At 33.6% G+C, this 21,138-nt stretch overlaps 1 protein-coding gene across 1 annotated transcript in view; it reads right to left on the bottom strand.

Moving 5' to 3' along the window:
* NBEA (neurobeachin) overlaps positions 1 to 21,138 on the bottom strand; it is a gene marked incomplete at its 5' end in the record, with an annotated part of 91,589 nt that overhangs the window by 57,932 nt on the left and 12,519 nt on the right. The window contains 8 exons of the mRNA XM_010158354.1: positions 1,043 to 1,151; positions 4,182 to 4,274; positions 6,188 to 6,285; positions 6,390 to 6,452; positions 7,248 to 7,327; positions 17,258 to 17,426; positions 18,177 to 18,329; positions 20,784 to 20,892. Coding sequence (XP_010156656.1) covers positions 1,043 to 1,151; positions 4,182 to 4,274; positions 6,188 to 6,285; positions 6,390 to 6,452; positions 7,248 to 7,327; positions 17,258 to 17,426; positions 18,177 to 18,329; positions 20,784 to 20,892 — 874 coding nt within the window. The remainder of the gene's footprint in view (positions 1 to 1,042; positions 1,152 to 4,181; positions 4,275 to 6,187; positions 6,286 to 6,389; positions 6,453 to 7,247; positions 7,328 to 17,257; positions 17,427 to 18,176; positions 18,330 to 20,783; positions 20,893 to 21,138) is intronic.

Below are 21,138 nucleotides of genomic sequence, written 5' to 3'. Positions count from 1 at the left end.
TCACAGAAGCTCTCAGAAATCTGATTGCAGCGGCATCTAGACTGTGAGACCCAAGTAGTCAAACCACACAGGGTAAGCTTAGATACATGCAATAAAGAAGAACTTAACATATGAGTAAGTCATTGGCAAATAGATGATGTTAAGGTTTTTACAGTCACAGGAGAACGTGTTCTACATCACTCAGACTCAGATCTCTAAATATCAAGCATTGCTTTAGTCTTCTATGTCTTTTCTGGAATCAGTCCTCAGTGTTCAGCCATTACACCTATTTGTGACTGAATAAACATGAATGGCATAAATAAAAAAAAAAATCCTTCTCATGTACAAGATCCTCAGAAATTGCAAAAAGTTCGATTTTAAGTCACCATTTTTTAAAAAATTGAAGTTTGGACATGATCTTTATGTATTTGGAGGCATAAGGACATGGGTTTTGACTAACGAAGTTAAAGCAAAATATTGTCAACAATATTGCTCATGATCAAAATTGAAGTGTCTACAAGAACGTGGTAGAACAGTCTGGATGTTTTGAGGTCATATTCGCCTCAAGCAGTATCTGTTACGTAAAAGTGACTGTGTTCAGTTATCATTTTGGGATACTGTCAGCATTACTAGTTAAAAAACCAAAACCAGCTCTTTTCAAAATTTTGTAAAATTGAAAGAAATGGCACAAGAAAGAAAAAGAGGCATCTCCAAAGTGCTCCAGCACTTCCTATTGCAATGGAGGAGTAAGAGCAATTGAGGTCTGCAGTAACTTCTTTTTAAGTGATGGACATCTTAAATAGCAGCATCTTTTCCATAATCCTTTGCAATGCTCTAAGTGGTATGTTTTGTAGAGACTATGTAAAAATTATTACATTGTTAATAAAGATATCCAAAGCATGGCAAAATATATTCTGAACCAAGAAATCCTTTCATAAAATTTTTATATAAAAATTTGTCATAAGTCATGAGAAGCAGGATATTCCAAAGCACAGAGTCAGAATATAATTAAGCCATAATTTTTATAATTGAGGTGACAATCTCTACTTTTAATAATTTTTACCTCATAAAGCGTGTTATATGTTGTAACAGTCACCGTATTTGTATGCAGCATCAACCTTTCTCCCAGAAGAGTGAAAAGACTGTGAGTATGCATGATTTCAACCTTTCTCCTGGAAGAGAAAATAAAAATGCAAAAGCCAAATATTTTGATGTTATACTAAAAAGTTATAAAACTTGTTATTCTATAAATGTGAGGAATTAAACACCATTTAAGATATTTCCCAATATGAATTTAACTGTAGCATTAGACAAAGGTTCTGAGAATGCATGCTGGTTTTGGGATGGGCTTTTGTTTCAAACAAATGACACACCATTCTCACCCTCCATGATTTTCACAGTGGAAAAAGACAAAGAAATCTCCTTCTATCTCTGCCAGGCTGAGGGAGTTCAAGATGTTCACAGGCTGGCTAAAATGTGAATACTGCAGAACATACCTTTAGTCGTTCTTCATGGACAATCCAACCTCAGATCTTCCAATATAAATACTACCACACATAGATTTATCAGTACTGCTATTCTCTTTCTATAGCATTCTCTCATGTGGCCAAAATAATTAAATTCTGAAATAACATATGTTACAATGCAAAGGAAATAAAAGGCTGAAAAGTTATGAAACTCCAAGTGATTGAAGTGAATTGTATAGCTAGGATCACAAACTACTCAAATCTTAAAAAGCGGAGAAGAAAGAAGCTCACAGCAGTGAATTCCATCTGTCCCACAACACTATTCTTTAAAAAGTGTATATAACATCATAAGTAAACAGAATACTTCTTATAAATTGCATCATTAAATTTATCTACTACTGCAATGAATCTGTAATAAACATTATTAAAATTCTAATTATTTTTTCAGAAAAATACAAAATAAGATAAAATGCTGTAAAGTTTCTGTAAAATTTTACAATTAGAAAAAGCTACAAAACTCCTTATTTATGATTACTGATGACAATAACATAGGTTTAAATTACATACATTCATTCCAGTATTTTTGAAATTAACACATTATACTATAATTTTCAAATAAAAGTTCAAAAGAAAGTGTCAACAACTTGTAACTGTGTACTCTTCTGTGCACAGAAGGGAATTCATAAGGTACTTATGAGGAAGACTATAAGCATTCAACCTTGTGAGCTAAAATGTAGCACACAAAAATGAAGGTTCATTTAAAATTGCAGAAAGAAACCAAATATCAGTAACGGATTATAGTTTCAGTGTTGGCCTAGAAAGAATCAAGAATGGCAGGAGAAAAGAACAGGATCTTGCCAACTGTTAAGGTTAGACAAAGTATCATTTCAGACCACACATCAAAATAAATTAATTTTTTCAGGCTGCCATCTAACACATTATTGGTCACGTGTAAGAATCAATTACCTGCACTCTGTAGCTTAAACTGTGATGAATATATATGAACTACAGCAATGGTAATTGGTTTTGTACCTACACATTTGTTATTGTATTGGTTCAGATTTCAAAAATCACATTATAACATGTCTGTATGAAATTCTGCTTTAGTGCATTAAAATACAATGCCTGTTTCCTGTACTGTGAAACAGAAATTTAGGTGCTTTATAACATTATGTAGTTTATAACTTCATAATTGCTTAGAGTTTCCTGTAATTGAGTACAATTTTATAAAATCCTGCGTATGCACACATATGTATGTGCATAAATAGGCCCACCTCATAAGCACTAGCTGTAAGATATAAACAAGGAGTTGGCATTTTTACTTGTTGTAATCTACATAAAATGTGAACATTTACAGATGTTCAGATGTCTGAAAATTAAAAAAAAGGCCAACCCTCTGAAAGTTGCATAGAATATGCAAGTGGATTTCAATTACTTCAATTACATGAAAAATAAAGTTATTTAATTTTGTGCTAAGTACTTTTACTTAACAATGGAAACTATAGTGACGCATCCGTAATTACAAGTAGATGCTAAAGACCAGGAAATGAAAGAGTTTGCTACTTGAATTACTGGATAAGCAATAAATATTTTAAACAAATGTACTTATTTGGACACAACCAGACTTCCGTAGAAGCCAAACCTTCATCTGGAGTATCTTACTTAATCCAACTCCCATCAATATGAATGATTTTTAGTAAGTAATGTTTAAAATGCCCTTGGAGATTCTTGAGTGGACTATCAATTTGCTTTATTAATTTCCACAACACTACTTGGCTTGCTGGATCCCAAAAGAAAAATCCCATTTAGGAGCATATTCTCAGCTAACTGTCTCTCAATTACACAGTCATACTTTATTGATCTTACCGAGAAAAGCATGTCTAGCAATATTGCACTCTGGCTGGACTCCTAGCTCCTTTCCCTTCTAAGGAGATTTTACATGATGAAGTCTCTTGTGAAGCATACGGTTAATTTTGATACTGCACAGTCTCCCACTGGAATATTGTTGCGAGTTAACCCCAGCAGACAGTTAAGTACCACATGTAGAAGGGTAAAAGTGAGCAGCAGCAGATTACACAGTGTTGCATGCTTTTTAATTCCTCCTTAACATCAAAACATGGAAGATGAGACTAAGCACATCTATTTCATGACACCAGTTCTTTTTAAATGTGAATATTTCTTGCTGCCACACTTTATATGTGACTATTCTTACACAGATGTATGTCCTTACCTCCTTTTTTCATTATCTTTTACTTAGTCTGTTTGTTTTTTCCTTCTGAAACTTTCTCATGTGAATAACATAATCTTCTATTTAATTTTTCCCATCATTTTAAACCTATTTTTAAAAGTACTGCCCCGAAACTTTTATTGCAATGACACTGAAAATTCCAGCAGCAAAGATTTGATGACACTCATGTTTCCTATTATCCTTAGCTAAACATACAATATATATTTATAAAATGTATTCTTTGAAAATATTTTTCAATCATTATAAGACTTGAATTTCAGCATATCATGTATTTGACAATCACTGTATCTTTTCAAACATCACAGTAATTACAAAGTTAACTGGAAAATTAATTTTATCCCAATGTATAAAGGTGAAAATTACGAATCAGAAAACATATTTTAAGTAATTTCTAAAATCTTTCAAAGAATATACAGCAATCATGACAAAAAGACAAGAAAATTGTGAACTTACGTACACCATTATAACAATTTTAAAACTACACTTACTTATGACCCAAATGTTTAAGAAAATATCCAAGGACCTTCAAAGCTTGCACCCATATACTCTCACTTTTGGAAGCCAATAATTTATAGATTACTCTAAAAAAGAAAAAAAAAATCAAGATTTTTTTCCAGTTTATTAATATCACATGTATAATAAATAAAACAATAAAAATGGCAATTTACATGAAATGAAAGGATATACTGAAAGCATCAGGCACAGCACAAGAGTTGGATTACAAATTCTTTATGCTAAAGAGATGGTGTCTTTTGGTTCAGTTCAATGTTTTATACCAGAAGGCGACAACCGTCTCTCATACTTCTACCTTGGAACAATCAAATAAAAGACAGTCTGAGTAGTCGTAGCTTAAGATAAGAGAAGCAGATTGGAGCACATAAGGTCAAATCTTGGAAGTTTTTTTGAGTACTTGGATGCTACTGAAAATCTTCTTTCATTCTTAAAAATCCTACTCAATATCCTTTCTACACAGGACAGGTATCTGCATTTAATCACAGGATGTTTGTAGTGAAATCTCATTTGTCAAAATAAAAGAAGGTAGTATGTTACACAAAATCCCATGTATATCTATGAAGCTACATCCTCACTGCACCAAAATTTGAGGTAGGAAAGAAATATACCCTCCGGTTTTAAATCCTGTGTAAAAACGTCCTCAAAATTTAACTTATTTATTACATATTTAATTTATATGATTGGTTTAAGCACACATTCTACAGCCTTTCAGAAAGGATACCAGTCTTGATCTGAAGACACCAAGAGACAGAAAACACTACCCTTTCTCTGGACTGTTCTTCAACAGATTTTTTAATTTATATTTTAGTTTCCCATTTGAATTAGCTGAGCTTCAGCTTTTAGCCATTCTTTTTAGTCTTTCTCCACTAAATAGCATTTCAGCAGACAATATCTTCCTATTTTGAAATGGCTTAATGCCATTATCCAACAACCTAAGCAGACAAGTCCCTAATTCTATGTAAGGTGGTGTTTGTAGTTTGTTTGTTTGTTTGTTTTAAATACGTAAATGTTGCAGTTCTGTGCATTCTCTCCACTTTTTCAACACAGACTTTTAAACACAGAGTCTGAACCGTGAAACAATTTTAATACTGGTACAACAAATGTGACACAAAGATTTCTTAAATCCTCTAGATCAGTCTTACACTTCTTCAGAAGGTATCATGAGTAGAATTCTGTCTGAAGACAGACAACTAAATGCAGAAAAAAAAAAATCCTAACCATGCCTAGAGTGAGTCTTCCCTTCAATTAGCATCGTCATTCAAACAGTTTTAAGTACATGAATTTGCATGAAGATCTTAATATTTTGGCAAAATGGAGCTTTAATTTATCAGTCAGTAGATGTTTAGTCTGTTTTCCCCCCTGCCCCCCGTTTTACAAGCCCCGTGCATTTTCCGAAGTATTTTCCAAACAGCACAAAATAAAATACTATAGTAAATACTATATTATTAACATGAAAATTAATATTTAAAAAAATTGCTTTACCAAATATGGCATAAGAAAACAAGAATACTGCTCTCTGGAATTATCAATTATTAATTTTACTGTCAAACAGATAAACATATGAATTCCACAGATACCTTTCTAATCTTTTCAAAGTGAATTTGAGAGGTTTGGGCACAATTTTTGTTGTTTAACTCTTCTTCCCTCCATATTATGTCAAACATTTGAAGACAGAATATTCAAAATTATTCTGAGATAGATACTTGGCTGTTTTATGGATCTTGTTTATTACATATTCTATATGAGATTGAAAAGCAAGTACAACGGTACATTTACAGTCAAATATCATAATGATAACCTTAAGCTGAAATTTTTTTCCTCCAAGTTATCAAAACCACTGTTTGTCAAAAAATGTACCCTAAGTTAATAAAATTGTAGTTTGAAGGATCAGCAAGTGTGATATTTATGTGAAAAAGAAGCAGTCTGGAGAGTGATGATACTGGAACTACTTTTAAGATATTTTCTCACTTCACTGTCTTACCGTATCCCATTTCTTTGATCAAAGGCAGGTATCATGGATGCTGGATGTTCGGACATTAGTGCCACTAGGAGCTGCAGCACATCATGAATATTTTCATCCTGTATGACAAGCATCAATGTTATTCTACAAACTAACCTCAACAACAGGCTTCCCAAAGAGCTGGTACAATTGGTTACAGTAAAAGGTAATTACAGAAAGGTACCTCATGCATTGTTAATAAGTAATTTAATATGCTCTGCAGTTCATCTTCTTTCACTCCTCGATCCTAAAAAAAAAAAAGGGAGGGGTGGTATGTAAGTTTGGCTCAAGAAGAACTTGGACCAAGTCAAATAATCCTACATTTTTTTCTACTTAAAAGACTAAATTCTCTCTTTCATTCCCTTGCTTTTCCTCATCACAATGACAATTCAAAACCATATGAAGTCAGCCCTCTACTCCTGCTAGAAAGGATTCTTAGAGTGTGAGCCCTGAGATACTACACACTATTACTGTCACTCCTCCAATGCCTGAGACAGAAGAGAAAAAACAGGAGGAATAAGCCAGGCCTGAAAATACAGGTTTTCAGTCTAATCTCAAATGACAGATTATACCACAAAGACCAGCATTCAGTTCTCACAGAGAGAAAAAGTCCATAAAAGACCATTTCAACCAGTGGTAGAACAAAAACCAAAACCAAACAAAAAAAACCCAACCCCCCCAAAAAATAAAGCAATAACTAACTTAATAATTGCCATTACCTTTTTCATTTGATCAATCAAGCAACTACCTACTATCACAAAAAAAAAAAAAAAAGTACAAATACCTGAAACATTCTGTAGTGTCACATACTATTTCTGTAATACATTTAATAAAATATATAGGGCATAGTTTGGCGAGGTTAATATGAAATATTGTATGGATTTACTACCATTATGTTTATTAGAATTATCTGCACGAACATTAAAATTAACCAGAAACAGATAGAATACCTGACAGGTGTTACATATTTAATGCTATGGAAGATCCTCTAACATGTATATAACAGAACTCAATGTTTTCCATCTGGAATAGACTGCTTTACCTTCAATATAAGTTGTTTCAAAAACAGAAGCATAAATGCCCTCAGTGATATGATTTCTTTCTGTGAGGGCCGAGGACCATCTGGAAGAAGAAAAATATACCAGTTTTAAATATAAACTAATGCTTTTAATAACTGCAGCTTCTTAAGGAAATTACGGTTCCTACATCACATTTAGTAACCTATTCATTATATAAAAGTTCATATTTGCAAGTGATATAATATATAACCTTTCAGAATCACATTTACAACACCAATATACACAAGTGATGTTTCATCTGGAAAAAAAGAAAACCATGCATACATACATATATATATATATTTAAACAAAGACAGAGAGAGATGAAAGACAGTAATCAGGTCTAGACTCACAACTAAATTAAGGTGTATGTTCTGTAGGTGTCTTCATATGAGCCAGCAATTTGAAATCCCAATATAAGCAACTAGCCTCTTGATTGATTAGATCTACTCAACTGAACCCAATGTCAGTGCCCAATTCAGGATGAGATTTACTAGTTTTATTGACTACACTGAGTTGAATTCCACTGAAAACACATAGTAGAAGTTACACTGTAACGTAATAAATTAAAAGGGTCTGAATACAAAGTTGACTCACCTAAGATATGTGATAACAGCTTGGAATAACTAAACCACTATGTTAAATACCATCTGAACAAAAATCAACAGAGAAAGAATTAATGAAATAATGGTGGCCATTACCTGTAGCAGAAACTGAAGCTATCTAACCAAAGAGAAATTACCATCTGAAGAAAATATTAAATTTAAACAAGTAAAATAAGAAGTATCTAAAAAAGAATAAGATACAGAGCGTGAACTATATTGACTTGAAACTTGCTTTATTGCATTTTCCATTCTCCCCTTTCATAAATATTTAAGGTTGAACGGGAAATTCTTTCAGTAAGTTCCTACTTTTCAATCAACGTCTGTCATAGATGCTCTTAAATTTTGCACAGTGAAAATAAACAGTCTGTTTTTTCAGAAACCATTTCATCTTATGCTGATAAACTCATATCAAAGCTTAATAACATTCTATGTCTCAGTGTTATTTCCAATCCAGATGAATGCAACTTCTTGATGAAGATTTTTTTATAGTCTCTGGTTTCACGCTTTGAAGTGAAGCCACTGATACACACAAAGTACACACAGTAGTAATTCAAGTCTGCAACAAGAGCAAAACTGAAAAGTTATATGTGTTTGACTAACAGGAATAAAAAGAGTGGTTAATCCTCTCAAGTTTTCTTCCCTGTTTAGAAGCGGAGAGAGGAGAACTGACTACTTTCCAGAAAGTTGCAAATAATTCTCAACCTCTCCTCAACACCATGTGTAAAACAGTAAAGATATCATAAAAAAACCCTATCATACAGGCTTCAAAGACATAGGACAGTTTTCTATCCATATATTCTAATGGTACGATGAAATATCATCTATTTCTCATTGTAAAAATAGAAGTAAGTTGGTTTTTTTTTGGTACTAGCTGCAACTACATTAAATACAGCATGTGTTTTTATGGCAATGATGTGCTTCTAGCCAACAGCTACTTCTTTTTCCCTAATTCAAATGCAGATTCAACTCCTCTAACTGCATCACAAAAATCTGTTTCTTTGCACACTCTCCTACACTTTATTGGGATTCAATATCAAATGGTATCTGAAAACCAGGCTTAAAAACTGAGGCATTTTGTCTTTTTTGGAATACTGTAATTAAGGAAACAGAAAACAGAACAATAAAGCAATGAGGAGCTCTACAAAGCATCTCTGTAACAAAAATTTTAAGGAGGGATTAAAAAGAAGATATCCCAAATTAACTGGGAACCTGTTCAAAGACACCTGAGTTTCATACTTCTTATTCCTATACCCACTACTTTCTCTGGTGATGTGTGAGAAACCTGAAAAAAGTTCAACACGCAGAAGATACCAAAGGAGTTGATGCTCGCAGGTTATATGCCAAGAAGGCAAACTGGTCCTTTTCCCTTCAGTCCTCCAGTACTATTTATTCCCTATATTTTTGTTGTGCCTTGAAGCTTCACTACATTAGAATCAGAGAAAAGAGACAGCCTCTACCCAAAAGACTTTATTAGTTTGAAAAATTAAAAGAGGAATGGTACAGAAAAACAAGAGAGAGTGGGGAAACCGGAAGCTACATAACCAGCAGGCAGCTACAGAGGGGAATAAAGGTATAGTAATAGTAATGCGACAGTCATCTGATACAAACTGACTGGAATTAATTAATTTTGGAACTTGCACAGCTACATAAAATGTATTTGCCACTATAATTTTTATGTTAACACACGTTTTGTCTTCATTACTAGTTGAAAACCTTCATTACTACTTGAAGATTTATTAAAAAAAATTTGCATTATTGACCAAACAAAGGTATACTATAATTAAAACATGTAAGTTATACACACATATAGTGAGGTAAAGAGAGACATGTAGATCTTGTTTTTCAACTCAAACACTGAAAAGTAGTTTTCTTCATTGTGTATTGATTTTTCTGCCCATCACTGGATACAGATAATTCAGTGTCTCCACCACTCACAAACTGATAAACAGCACTGCTAAAGACTAGAACCAAACCCAAACCAAATCAACAACAAAGATAATCCCTTTAAGATCTGGTACAGCAACCATAAAACCCTGATACAAAAAAGCAATATTCTTGCTAAATGGCAAAGAGAAAGGATGCCTCCCTTTTTCCCACACCAGAATGAGTCACTAAATCATTTCCTGCTTTTAGATTTTTTATGTATGTATTTATTGCAGACAGCACATGATTTGCATCAGATTTTTTTTATTATACACTCATAATGATAGTTAGCCAGCTTTATCCAGAAAAAAATAAATGAAAAAAATGTATCCAATTCATCCTTGCAGCACAGAGCAATTATAGGGGCATAAAACAGAACTAATTAAGAGTGAGTAAGTAAACAGATTCAGAGTAAAGTACAATCAGTACTGATATAAAAAAACGTATTGGGAGATTTGAATAACAAAAATAATGATTTCTAATCCTGTCTTTGGGAATAAAACATTATGTTTTAAGTTCTACAAGCAATCAAATGCAACATTCTTCCATCTGGCTTTTTTATATGTAAAAAGCATGATTTTTCTACTCCTTAAATTAATAAAACATGATACAGAGAGCAGAATCTTATCTCCACACATGCATAAATAACATCATGTTATGTGGATTGCAGAAGGACCAACTTACTGTTGCAAAGCTAAGGAGAACTGAGTTCCACTCTAACACAGCCCTTCAAATAATTCTGTGCAACTTTTTCTATCCACAAAAAGAAATATCATAATGACCTTCTCCTTATAATAATTTTCATAATCCCCACTTTTCTAGCTCATGTTCAAAAATACTGGACATGGAAAATGTTCTTGAAAACTCTAACATGAGTTCACTTAGACATTAACAACAGTGCATTCCCTAGCAGGAGGCAAGATACTGCTCATAAAGGTCCATTCAGAGTAAGAGCTGGGAAGCACACAGGAAACACTAGTAGAGAGAAAGAGATGCTTGGCCAGCTGCTCAAGAATGAACTACACTCCTCTGGAACTGAAATACATATTTCCCTCATAAAACTAGGAAGCCTCAAGTATTTCATAGGGAAGCTCCTCAAGAGGCTCAAAAATGACAGTTTAGCACAATCCATTTCTGAGAGTAAACAGTGAGTTTAATTACGTTATTTTTTCTTAGGGGGAAAACTCCACAATATTTAGTTTATTTTTATGTTATTGCCTTCATTTTACGCTTTCTCATTACTTCACCACTGTTGGTCCATCGGTATTTTCAGAATGCCATGCAGTTGGTAAGTAATTCCAATGAAGATTTTTGAAGGCATAAATATCCTGATGGGCTGTAATAAGATGTCTCTTAAATTTACAGGAAGTATGCATAAAATTAATTTATCAATGTGGAGATTTTTTTTAAAGTAAATAATAATTTTCTTTTTCTTTAAATACGTTTAAAAAGATGTTAAACTATCGAACACTTCACAGACATTCGAATGTGAAAACAGTGTATCCAAATTTTTCTGTTGCTCTGATAATTAAAAATATGTCTGTTTTGCCTCTTCTGAAAGACAATCACAGCTTGTCTTTTCTTTAAATGTCAGTCTAGTATATATTTGGAAAAGATGAAGCATCAAAGAAGAAGAAAGGCTGGTAACATAATGCTAAGACATCTCTGGCAGCTTAAAGTATTATCACTGAAATAAACCATCTACCACAGCAAGAGAGAGTTAAATCTCTCCCCACTTATCCTCTTATTCATTCCTGAAATCCACAAAAAGAAATTATTACAGAAAGAAATAATATAATCTTAAATAATTTTTGCTCAAATGCCTGCTTCCCTGTGTCTATAGATGCTGCAACTGTTGGGCAACCTATGATCTTCTCCCACCTGTATGATTTAACAAAATGTTAAAGGCATGCATGTTGCACATCAAGTGAATAGCTATAACCATAGTTCAAGTGTAAAATGTTAAATATAATGAAGTTTGGACATTCTTTCTTGTGGAACATGGTTTGACTTTTTCTGCTCTTCCCGACATAAGAATTATTTTGCAAGTTTACCTTTAATATGGTCTTAATAAAACACAAGTCACTTTTGTTCTGCCACCTATTTCTATCTGGTAATTTAATATAAAAAACCCCAACACAAACACAATACAAAAAAAGAAAGCAAAACTCCTAATTTTGAAGCAGAAAACTTGCCTCCACTATGTGTATCTCTATCTAAGATGTAAAATCTACTAAGAATAATTATCAGGCAAGCTGATAAGTATACATTTTGAAAAAGTGTTTCTAAGCCTTCAGAATGAAACAGAAAAATAGAGATTTAGTTTACAGAATTTAGCACACTGAATTTAGTCCAGCTGGGGGTTGGACTAGATGATCTCTAGAGGTCCCTTCCAACCCCTACCATTCTGTGAATCTATGTGTATCCAAGAAATACCAATTTGAAACAGTAAAACAATAACAAAAGAGAATATACAAACCCAAAATTGAAATAAATATTTGAGCCTTTCAAATATTTCAAAACATGTATGACTCCTATTTTATAAGCTGAATACCAGAAGAAGCAAGGTGAAAACTTTCATTTTTTAAGAAAACAGCATTAGCCAAATGGCAAGCTTCAATATTGAGCCACTTTGGCTTTAAACATGGTATAATAAACTGGCAGTAGAGAAAACTCACTCAATTTGTGCTTTATTAAGACAAGCAAAGACAATAAAACCTTAAAGCAGACTAACTGTCTGCAAGTAATAGTGGATCAAACTACTAATATTAAAAAGGGTTTCAGTATCTCTGCATAAAAAATTCTATGTCTAGAAGACAAGAAAACATCACACTACTAAAATGCCTGCATGAATAGGCTTACTTTCTATATATGTCAGCAAATTATTTGAAGGCACTATAACACATAGAGTCAAATTTCAGATAGTGGCAAGATTTTCATTAAACTCTTCTTCAGATCTGAAAAGCCTGATGTCAAGTTAGCTGAAAGTTTCAGTTGCCTCTGATAAAGGAATATCATATGCCATTTTCTTGCATTATGACATTTTTCTATTTCTTACAGTAAAATTACTGTTTATAGACAATGGGTCTTGTTCTTCCATTTTGAAATATCAAATATTATTTAAAATACAACAATCTAACGTTTACATGATTGTATTTTTTACAGTGTATGTTTCTTACTTTCACAAACATCTGTTTACACATTATTCTGCATTTTAACAAATTATAAACTTGCCAGCTACATGTGGCAGTAGTGGCTGTATTCAGGCTAATAAAAATAAACTGAAAACCAAAATCCTGGAACAGTTAGATTTTGAAATACTAGGATTAATTAAGTTACAAGTTGATGAAAACAGAGGTGGAAAGAAAAAAGCATTAGTTGTATGAACTACAGCTACTTACACTACTCTACGACTGTACGCCTGTTTCAGTCAAACCTGAGTATCACACTGACAGATTGCACTTAATGTTAAAAGAAAGAGCATCTGGTGAAGTGAGGCAATATCCAGGTGATTAAACATTTTGAAAAGTTTTCAGGAATTTTGTCAATTAAAAGTAGTTAATGTTAATTTGTTAAAAAAACCTAATATGACATTAAGTTAATGTGAAATTAAATTTAGCAACCCATCACCTCAGCAATTATTGTATTTCCACAGTCATTTGCTTGCAAATCACCACAGTTATTAAGCTGTATTAGTCAGAAGCAGAAGCTGCCTGTGAAATAATAGTAAAAAAGTCCTAGTTCTGATTTGCATGGAGAGAATTCCTTAGCTATGCTGGATTTGCACATCCATTGCTAGGTCACTGATCTTCCTTCCCGATAAGCTGTCATTCTTCAACTCAACACAAGGAAAGCCATTTTTAGAGACAGGAAAGAGAGAACTACAAAATAGTTTCTTATAATCGTATCTATTACATGGGACTTTCTGTAACTGAAGCAACAGGAAGGAAGGAAGAGGATAAGGCACAAGGAAAGAAGTTGAGATTAACCTTAAAAAAAGTCAAGTTTATCTATAAAAATAACTAAAGAAAAAAAAAGAGATAATTCATATAGAGTGGATAATAACATATATTTTGAAAATGTGCATGGCCTCACAGTTTATCAAAACCCTTGCCAACTACTGTATGAAGTAGTACCTTAGTAATTATGATTTTGGCTGTCACACTGTTACACCAAATAACCAGAAATTTGCATTATCTGGTTACCTTTCTGAGAAAAACAGAATATTGTCTGGAATTGACATAAATGAGAAAAGAATGTACTATATCCTTTAAATAGGTAAGAATTAAATAAAATGCAGGGAAATAAAACAGCCATATGTATGTTAATTTATAGTTAACTGATTCATTTCTCATTCCTAATTTTGTGTCCTTGTGCACCCATGCCTTCTGTTCAGATTTTGTTGAATACATTATGTATTTTTTTGTAGCAATTAAGCTGGCATTACACATACAAATGCAGCAAAAATACAGCTAACTGCAGAGAGGCAGATCTGGGCAAGATAAAAACAAGCCATAGCTCCTCCAGAAAGAAATGTCACACTGTTTCCACAAAAGAGCAAGCCTAGCCAGAGGGAAGTCTGTAATCAGCAATACATTTTCCAAGTGTTGTAAGGTAGTAGTATCATGACACAGAAGTACAGGAATTTTGTAATTAAAAACTCAAAACATCACCCCAAAAAGGAAAACAAAAAAAGAATTACAGCAATAATAAGTAGACAATATTATCAAACTTACAGTCTCAAGCAGGTTAAACAATTTTCCAGGACTCTGTCTATGTGCAAATATGGTTGACACCTGGAAACCTTACCTCATGACAGCTGGTCATTCAACAGTTTGCTGGTTTTGGCTGGGAATAGAGTTGATTTTCTTGATAGTAGCTAATATGAGGTTATGTTTGGGTGCCTAAAAGGACTGATGCTGTTTAACCCCAACTAACAATTAAGCACCACACAGCTGCTCGCTCACTCCCTCCCCACAGCAGGAAGGGGGAGACAATCAGAAGAGTAAAAGTGAGAAAACTTGAGATTGAGATAAAGACAGTTTAACAGGTAAAGCAAAAGCCACACAGAGGGAAAGCAAAACAAGGAATTCATTCACCACTTCCCATCAGCAGGCAAGCGTTCAGCCATCTCAGGATAGCAGGGCTCCATCATGTGTAACATTTACTTTGACAAAAGACAAACAGCATAACACCAAACGTCCCTGCCTTCCTTTGTTCATCCCTCATGGACTGAGATAAGAACAGCTCAATAATTGAAATAAAATAATTATACTACCGTTACTAATAATAACAGTGACTGATGTTCAGCCAGTACCTGAGCAGCGACCCACCCCAACAACTCCCCCCAGTTTATACACTAAGCATGACATCTTGTAGCATGAAATATCCCTTTGGTCGGTTTAGGTCACCTGTCCTGGTTGTCTCTCCTCTCAGCGTCTTGTATAGAACAAGTTGGGAACCCAAGTGCAATATGAGACACTGAAAAAGACCTTGGCTTAATATAAACATTGCTTGGCAATAACTAAAACATCAGTGTTATCAGCATTCTTCTCAGCACAAATCCAAAACACAGCCTCATAAAGTCTACTAGAAAGAAATTTAACTCTATCCCAGGCAAAACCAGCACAAATAGTCACAAATAGAATGTATGTCTTATAAGTTGACCAGCTGAGTTTTAATACCCCCTAAATCCTCACTGAACTCAAATAAGCTGAATTTGTCTGATGGTAAAGCTGTACCTATGCAGCAGGACAGCAGAGTAGCACTCTGAAAGCATAAAACTGGATAAAGTCAATCCTGGAGTAGGATTCAGTTAACCCTAATTTTAGACATCTACAGAGTAGTTGCCGACACGTGAGACCAACTTCTAACCTTCCACTGAAGTCAATGGAGATCTAACCAATATGGCCAGTGTAATCTAGAAAAAACTACCTTTCAAACTACAGAGTTTTCAAGGGTCTGTTGTCTGGGGGTAGGACACAGCTTCCTAAACTATCAGTGTGATTTGACATGCCGTAAGTGATCCAAAATATCTATGCAGAACAAAGACATCTGATGCAGGATATACAGGACATCTCCATCCTTCTGGAAGGCTAAAGACTAAAATGGTGCTAGAAGCCGACATTCAGGAAACTGACTGTTGCATTCCACATCCAGTTCAGATGGAGACACCTTCACTGTAAGTACCAAAATTGAACTTAACTCTATTTTGCAGAGAGAATCTAGAATTAATGTTAATTGGATAACCTATTTTATCAGGAACAAAAAACTCTGACTTATTAAGTAAACACCACAGTTAATCTTCATAATCTGATTTTACAAACTTTTCACTCAAATGAATAGTGTGCTTTTGTTAGGTATATTTAAAGCATATTTTAATAATTTTATGAATAATATAGTTCATCTAATATTAGACAATGAGAGAACTATAAATGAGGTCCCAGCTCCAACAGTAGCTTTTTCTTTGAGCCTCAACAATTACAACTTGGAGTAGGATTAGGATACCTAATCTAGGATAAGAATTTTTCTTTCTATCTTTATTTATTAAAAAAATAATAGAAGAAAAAACTCTATGCATACAACTCACTTACAAATGAAGAATTATCCAGTAACTTATGTTATATATCTCACATTCTTAAATATTTGGATAAGTGACAGCACTGAAAGATACCCAAATTATTCAGTTTCTCAGCATGACAGTAATAGTTACAGAATAAAGATAATTAATAAGTTCTCCTACATCAATTAATTTTTAAGAGACTTTCCGCCAAATCCTCCCTACTTTACACAAGTCGTCAGCTAAATGTAATGACATTACAGCTGGGGTGTATAGGATTAGAATGATTTGATGCTTTGGTTAATACACATCTGTTACATGCAGCGTTTAGAGGGTATTATTATTGTATTTTGTTGTTGCTGTCATTCAATGCTTCCTGAGCTAAGCTAAGCTCATGACTGTAGGCAAAGTTAAATCAATCTCTATTTTGTAAGGGCTGAGAAAAAATATCATTAAACTGGAAATACAGCTTCAGAGATCCCAGCAGTGAGAACTAGAAGTTTCCACCCTGTTTTCAAGGTCACCTAACACTATCAGTCATTCAAGCTTCAGAAAGATTTATTTGGCATATGAAATACACTTAACATTTCCTCTTTGTAACAGAAGAAGAAAAATCAGTGATCTTAATATGTTTCTTAACGTATGGCCACCTAAGTATATGTTATGTCAGTGAAGACCAAAGTTGGAATCTTCTGATAATACATATAAACATAAGGAGTTATCATCATAGGTTTGTGACACACCAAATGTACTTGCACAGTCATTTTGCTGTTGACCACTGGTACCAATGATTTCCATTTACCTACCTCCATGTCCATGGATCCAAGGAGCTTTCATACCTTTACATCATAAATCTTCTTCCTATACAAGAAATGCTCATATTCTCTTTCTCACACATTGCACTTACCTAATCCTTTAGGAGTAATGCCACTGCTATCAGCAGGATTAACCACCCAGTAGTAGTATTTCAGTGTGTGCATTAACTGCAGTACTGTTCCTACTCTGCGTATGGTGTTATAGATCGTAGCAGTTCCAATGAATTCAGCTGACAAGTAGGTATACAAAGACAGCTGCACCTGAAAATGAAATAGTTATCCACATCAATGTAATTTCTGTATTAGTAACCTTAACTTGTATTATTTTGGATATGATACAAGAAACTAAAATTTAATTAGAACTTTATTCAGGGCAGACACTGGACTGACACCGGAATGACCTCCAGAGGTCCCATCCAGACTAAATTTTCTGTGATTCTATCATTTAAGTCATGATAAATGTACTGGTTTGTTTTCTATCCTGTTTTGGTTTTTTTGTTTTTTTTTTTTTTTTTAATACTAAAAGTATCTATTTTCAGATTTTAGGACTACACCACTTTTAATTTTGGTCTACATTCCTCAACTGTGATTATTTAGGAAAAAAAATTAGTTCATTTTTACCAGAGATGAACAATAACTTTTCATAGATTTTACGAAACCAAAATACATAATTCAAATGAAAATGAAAGCTTGTGTGAATGTATAACAAAAGATATCCCATCTTTTGCTACAATTAAGAATACATACTTTTATGCTTAGCCTTTAGGAAAAAAATGTAATGCAACTACTGAGAAACGGGCTGGGTTTCTGGGAAAAGTTATTTAACAAATTAGTCAGAACTATAGCCAAGAATGTAAATGCTTTAAGGAACTTATGAAAGACATTGGAGAATACAGTTAAGCATGGCATAGGTGGCATGATCTAAAAAATCTTTGCTATTACCACAATATAAAAGAAAACTAGTATTTCACTTCATTTTAGAAGCTTTGGAACATTCAAGTGTCTGGTTACCTTTGCAGGGGTATGTATCCAGATAGCAGGATTAAAAAGGATGTGGTCACATAATTGCTTCAGTAGAGGTGCTCCATGAGACAATCCATCCAAATATTTTGCAAATGATAAAAACTGTTCCAGAACTGCTCTGGTTATATGAACTCTAGATGACTGGGGAAAAATAATCAGAAAGAACAAACATAATGAAAAAACTTATTCCTTAATATAATTACAGCAGAAATATGAAGTGACATTTTTACCAGGCTTATCTTTACTAAATACATGCAAACTCATATGTTTTTATGTCACTGAATATGAAAAGAAAGTCAGAAACAAATTATCAGCAACTTGTAATAATATGCAACTTCTGATAATATTCACTGTCTTTCTAAGGGCTACATTTAACAAGTTAAAAATATTCATCAATAAGAAGTTAAAGCCTTTTTCCCTTTTTTCCTTTTTTTTTTAATTTTTTTTGGGGGGAGGGGAGTTTATTTGTTTGGGTGCTTTAAAATTATAATCCGGTCATGATTCTACATGTTCTAGCACGGTGCCTTGAAAACTTCATCTGAAGTCCTTAACTCTTTAGTTAATTATTTGTCATACTGAAATTGGGTGTCTCAGTATGTAAAAAAACGACGGGTACACTTGCTTTTGTTCCCTAAACGTAAGCAGGCATTTGAAGGAGTTGGTTTCCAGGTTTCCTCAAATTTCAAGAGAGTCCTTCAGTTTCATAGCATTATGCTAGAAAATTACTGTTGAGACCTGCTCCTATGCTGTAACAAAGCATGTGGACTTTAACAAACTTCCTTATATACCAAGTTAACAAAAGGACCTAATAGGAAAAACTTCTAAACATCCTTCTCCTTGCCTTCTCTACAAAATGTTCCATTTTCTTTGAATGCTGTAAGTACAGTCTGGGAATATGCAGATTTGTTATTTTTAGAAGTGAAGTCAATTTGTCAGTAATACAAGTTCAGTCTGGATGCAGAGTTTCCTTTGGCATGTACATCACAATTCAAAATAAATAGTCTGCAACTAATAAGAATAAAAATGTTATTTTGAAGTTCAAGTCAGAAAATAAAAAGCTTTCTGTCCTCTCTGAAGTATTTGATCACATGCAAATGAACAACAGATAATGTACAAATAATAAAATTGAGCCTGGCTAGGAAACAAAAGGATTTTTCCTTCAATGTATGTGCCAACTGAAGACAAGCATATAGTGAAAAAATAAAATATATCCTTTTGAAAAACTGCAACTAAGGAGAATATATCATAAAAATGCCCCAGAAACAGCATATGCTGTAAGAATTATGTTGCGACAGAAATCAATTGAAATCGTTAAATATTCACATATCCTGAGATTAATGATTGTAGCACGCATCAATTAGAACTTTTTTTTTTTTTAAATTTAATGTACAACATTCTAACTGGATGTTTTCAATATACATAAACCACAGAGCTCTATTCAAGAGAAAGGGACTCCATGAGGGCTCACTAGTCTGCCTGTATATAACTTAGAGAATTGGAGCTAACAGCTACGTAAATTCATTCTGCTTATGTGACAAGAAAACTTACTATTGGAAAACAAAACAAAACAAAACAAACACCTCAGACTAGTCCTTCAACATACTAAATCACACTTGCCTGGTACAGAAAAGAGAAGCATAGAAAATCTGCTTTTAGGTATTACTTCAGTGGAGGTAAAGTCTTTCTACTGTAAGAATGTATTTCCCTACCTGAAAATAACGTAGGAGGCAGAATGTGAGAAACTATTTATCATTCTTCTTCAAAATTCAGTACATTTTTAAAGGTGAGATTATTGCTATTTAATGTCACTATCAGAAACTACAAAGCCCTGGCTGTAACTTCTCATGATTGCTATACCGACCACATACTAATGAAAAATAGTGTAGCAGACATTCCAGAATGTCAGAGCCATGAGATTCAATCGTGAGAGTATTACTATCTTAGTACAGCTGACAGTAGTTTGTTTTCAGATTATTAAATCACAGTAACAGGGTTTCAGGATGGCTTCAGGCCAGGAGGCAGGTACTGTTCCTCAGACAAGCATCTGAACTGAATCTCAGTTTTGTGAAAACTCAGCATGTCTGAAAATGAGCAAGGAAATGCCCCTTGCAACTGCTTTTTCAGAAATGAAATTATTTTACAGTTTTTTCTTCTTCAAGACACAGAGAAACTATTTCCACAGTTTCAGAACTGAGTCACAGAAGATTAACTTAATTTTTATTAGCATATGCAAAAAAAGAAATTTAAACCTAAATTACGACATGTCCTGTGATAAATTTGTAGAAACTGGGAACAAGAGAACTTTCCTGAACAAGTGTCTGGGGCATAGGAGTGGAAAAACACTAATGAAAATACATTGAAGTGATTCACAAAAATATCTAAAGTAAAAACATAAATTAGACAAACAGAATCAACTCCAGAAAATGGATTCTTTAAATATTGGCATATAAGAGTTTAGGAAAGACAAAAAGACTCCTTGTGATTTTATATCAGAAATACATTTTATTCCAACACTCCTTTGAGCTAAATGATTGAAAATACCACAACGATACTAGAAATACTAAGAGCAAAGCTAAAACCCCCCTCCACACGTACCTTTTCGAGGAGGTAGCCAATTACCAGAAAGCCTTTTCCACCAAGCATTTGTTCTTGCATGGCTACTGAACTCTTAAGAAGCTCAACCAAGAAAGCCAATAGGGTAGCACTGCATGTAAAGAACAAGCATTTTTTTGGATTAAAAATGTAGAAAAGTCAATCTGTTACATTCTCAAAATTAACTGGCTATTAAATGAACAGAAAAAGGCTTGAAGGTGGTGAAGAGTTCCTCGAAACAATACAAATCTTACTTTTTCTGTTGACAAATTTCTCCAATGATTGTTCACCTATTAAGAATGGTAGGAGTGGGAGTTCATATTCAAACAGAAGTACAAAATCATTTTGTCAGCTCTCC

Source organism: Eurypyga helias, unplaced genomic scaffold, assembly GCF_000690775.1.
Source record: "Eurypyga helias isolate BGI_N326 unplaced genomic scaffold, ASM69077v1 scaffold9599, whole genome shotgun sequence".
NCBI classification, from domain to species: domain Eukaryota; kingdom Metazoa; phylum Chordata; class Aves; order Eurypygiformes; family Eurypygidae; genus Eurypyga; species Eurypyga helias.
The sequence above is the reverse complement of the archived record's forward strand: the minus strand, read 5'-3'. Positions and strand labels throughout refer to the sequence as shown.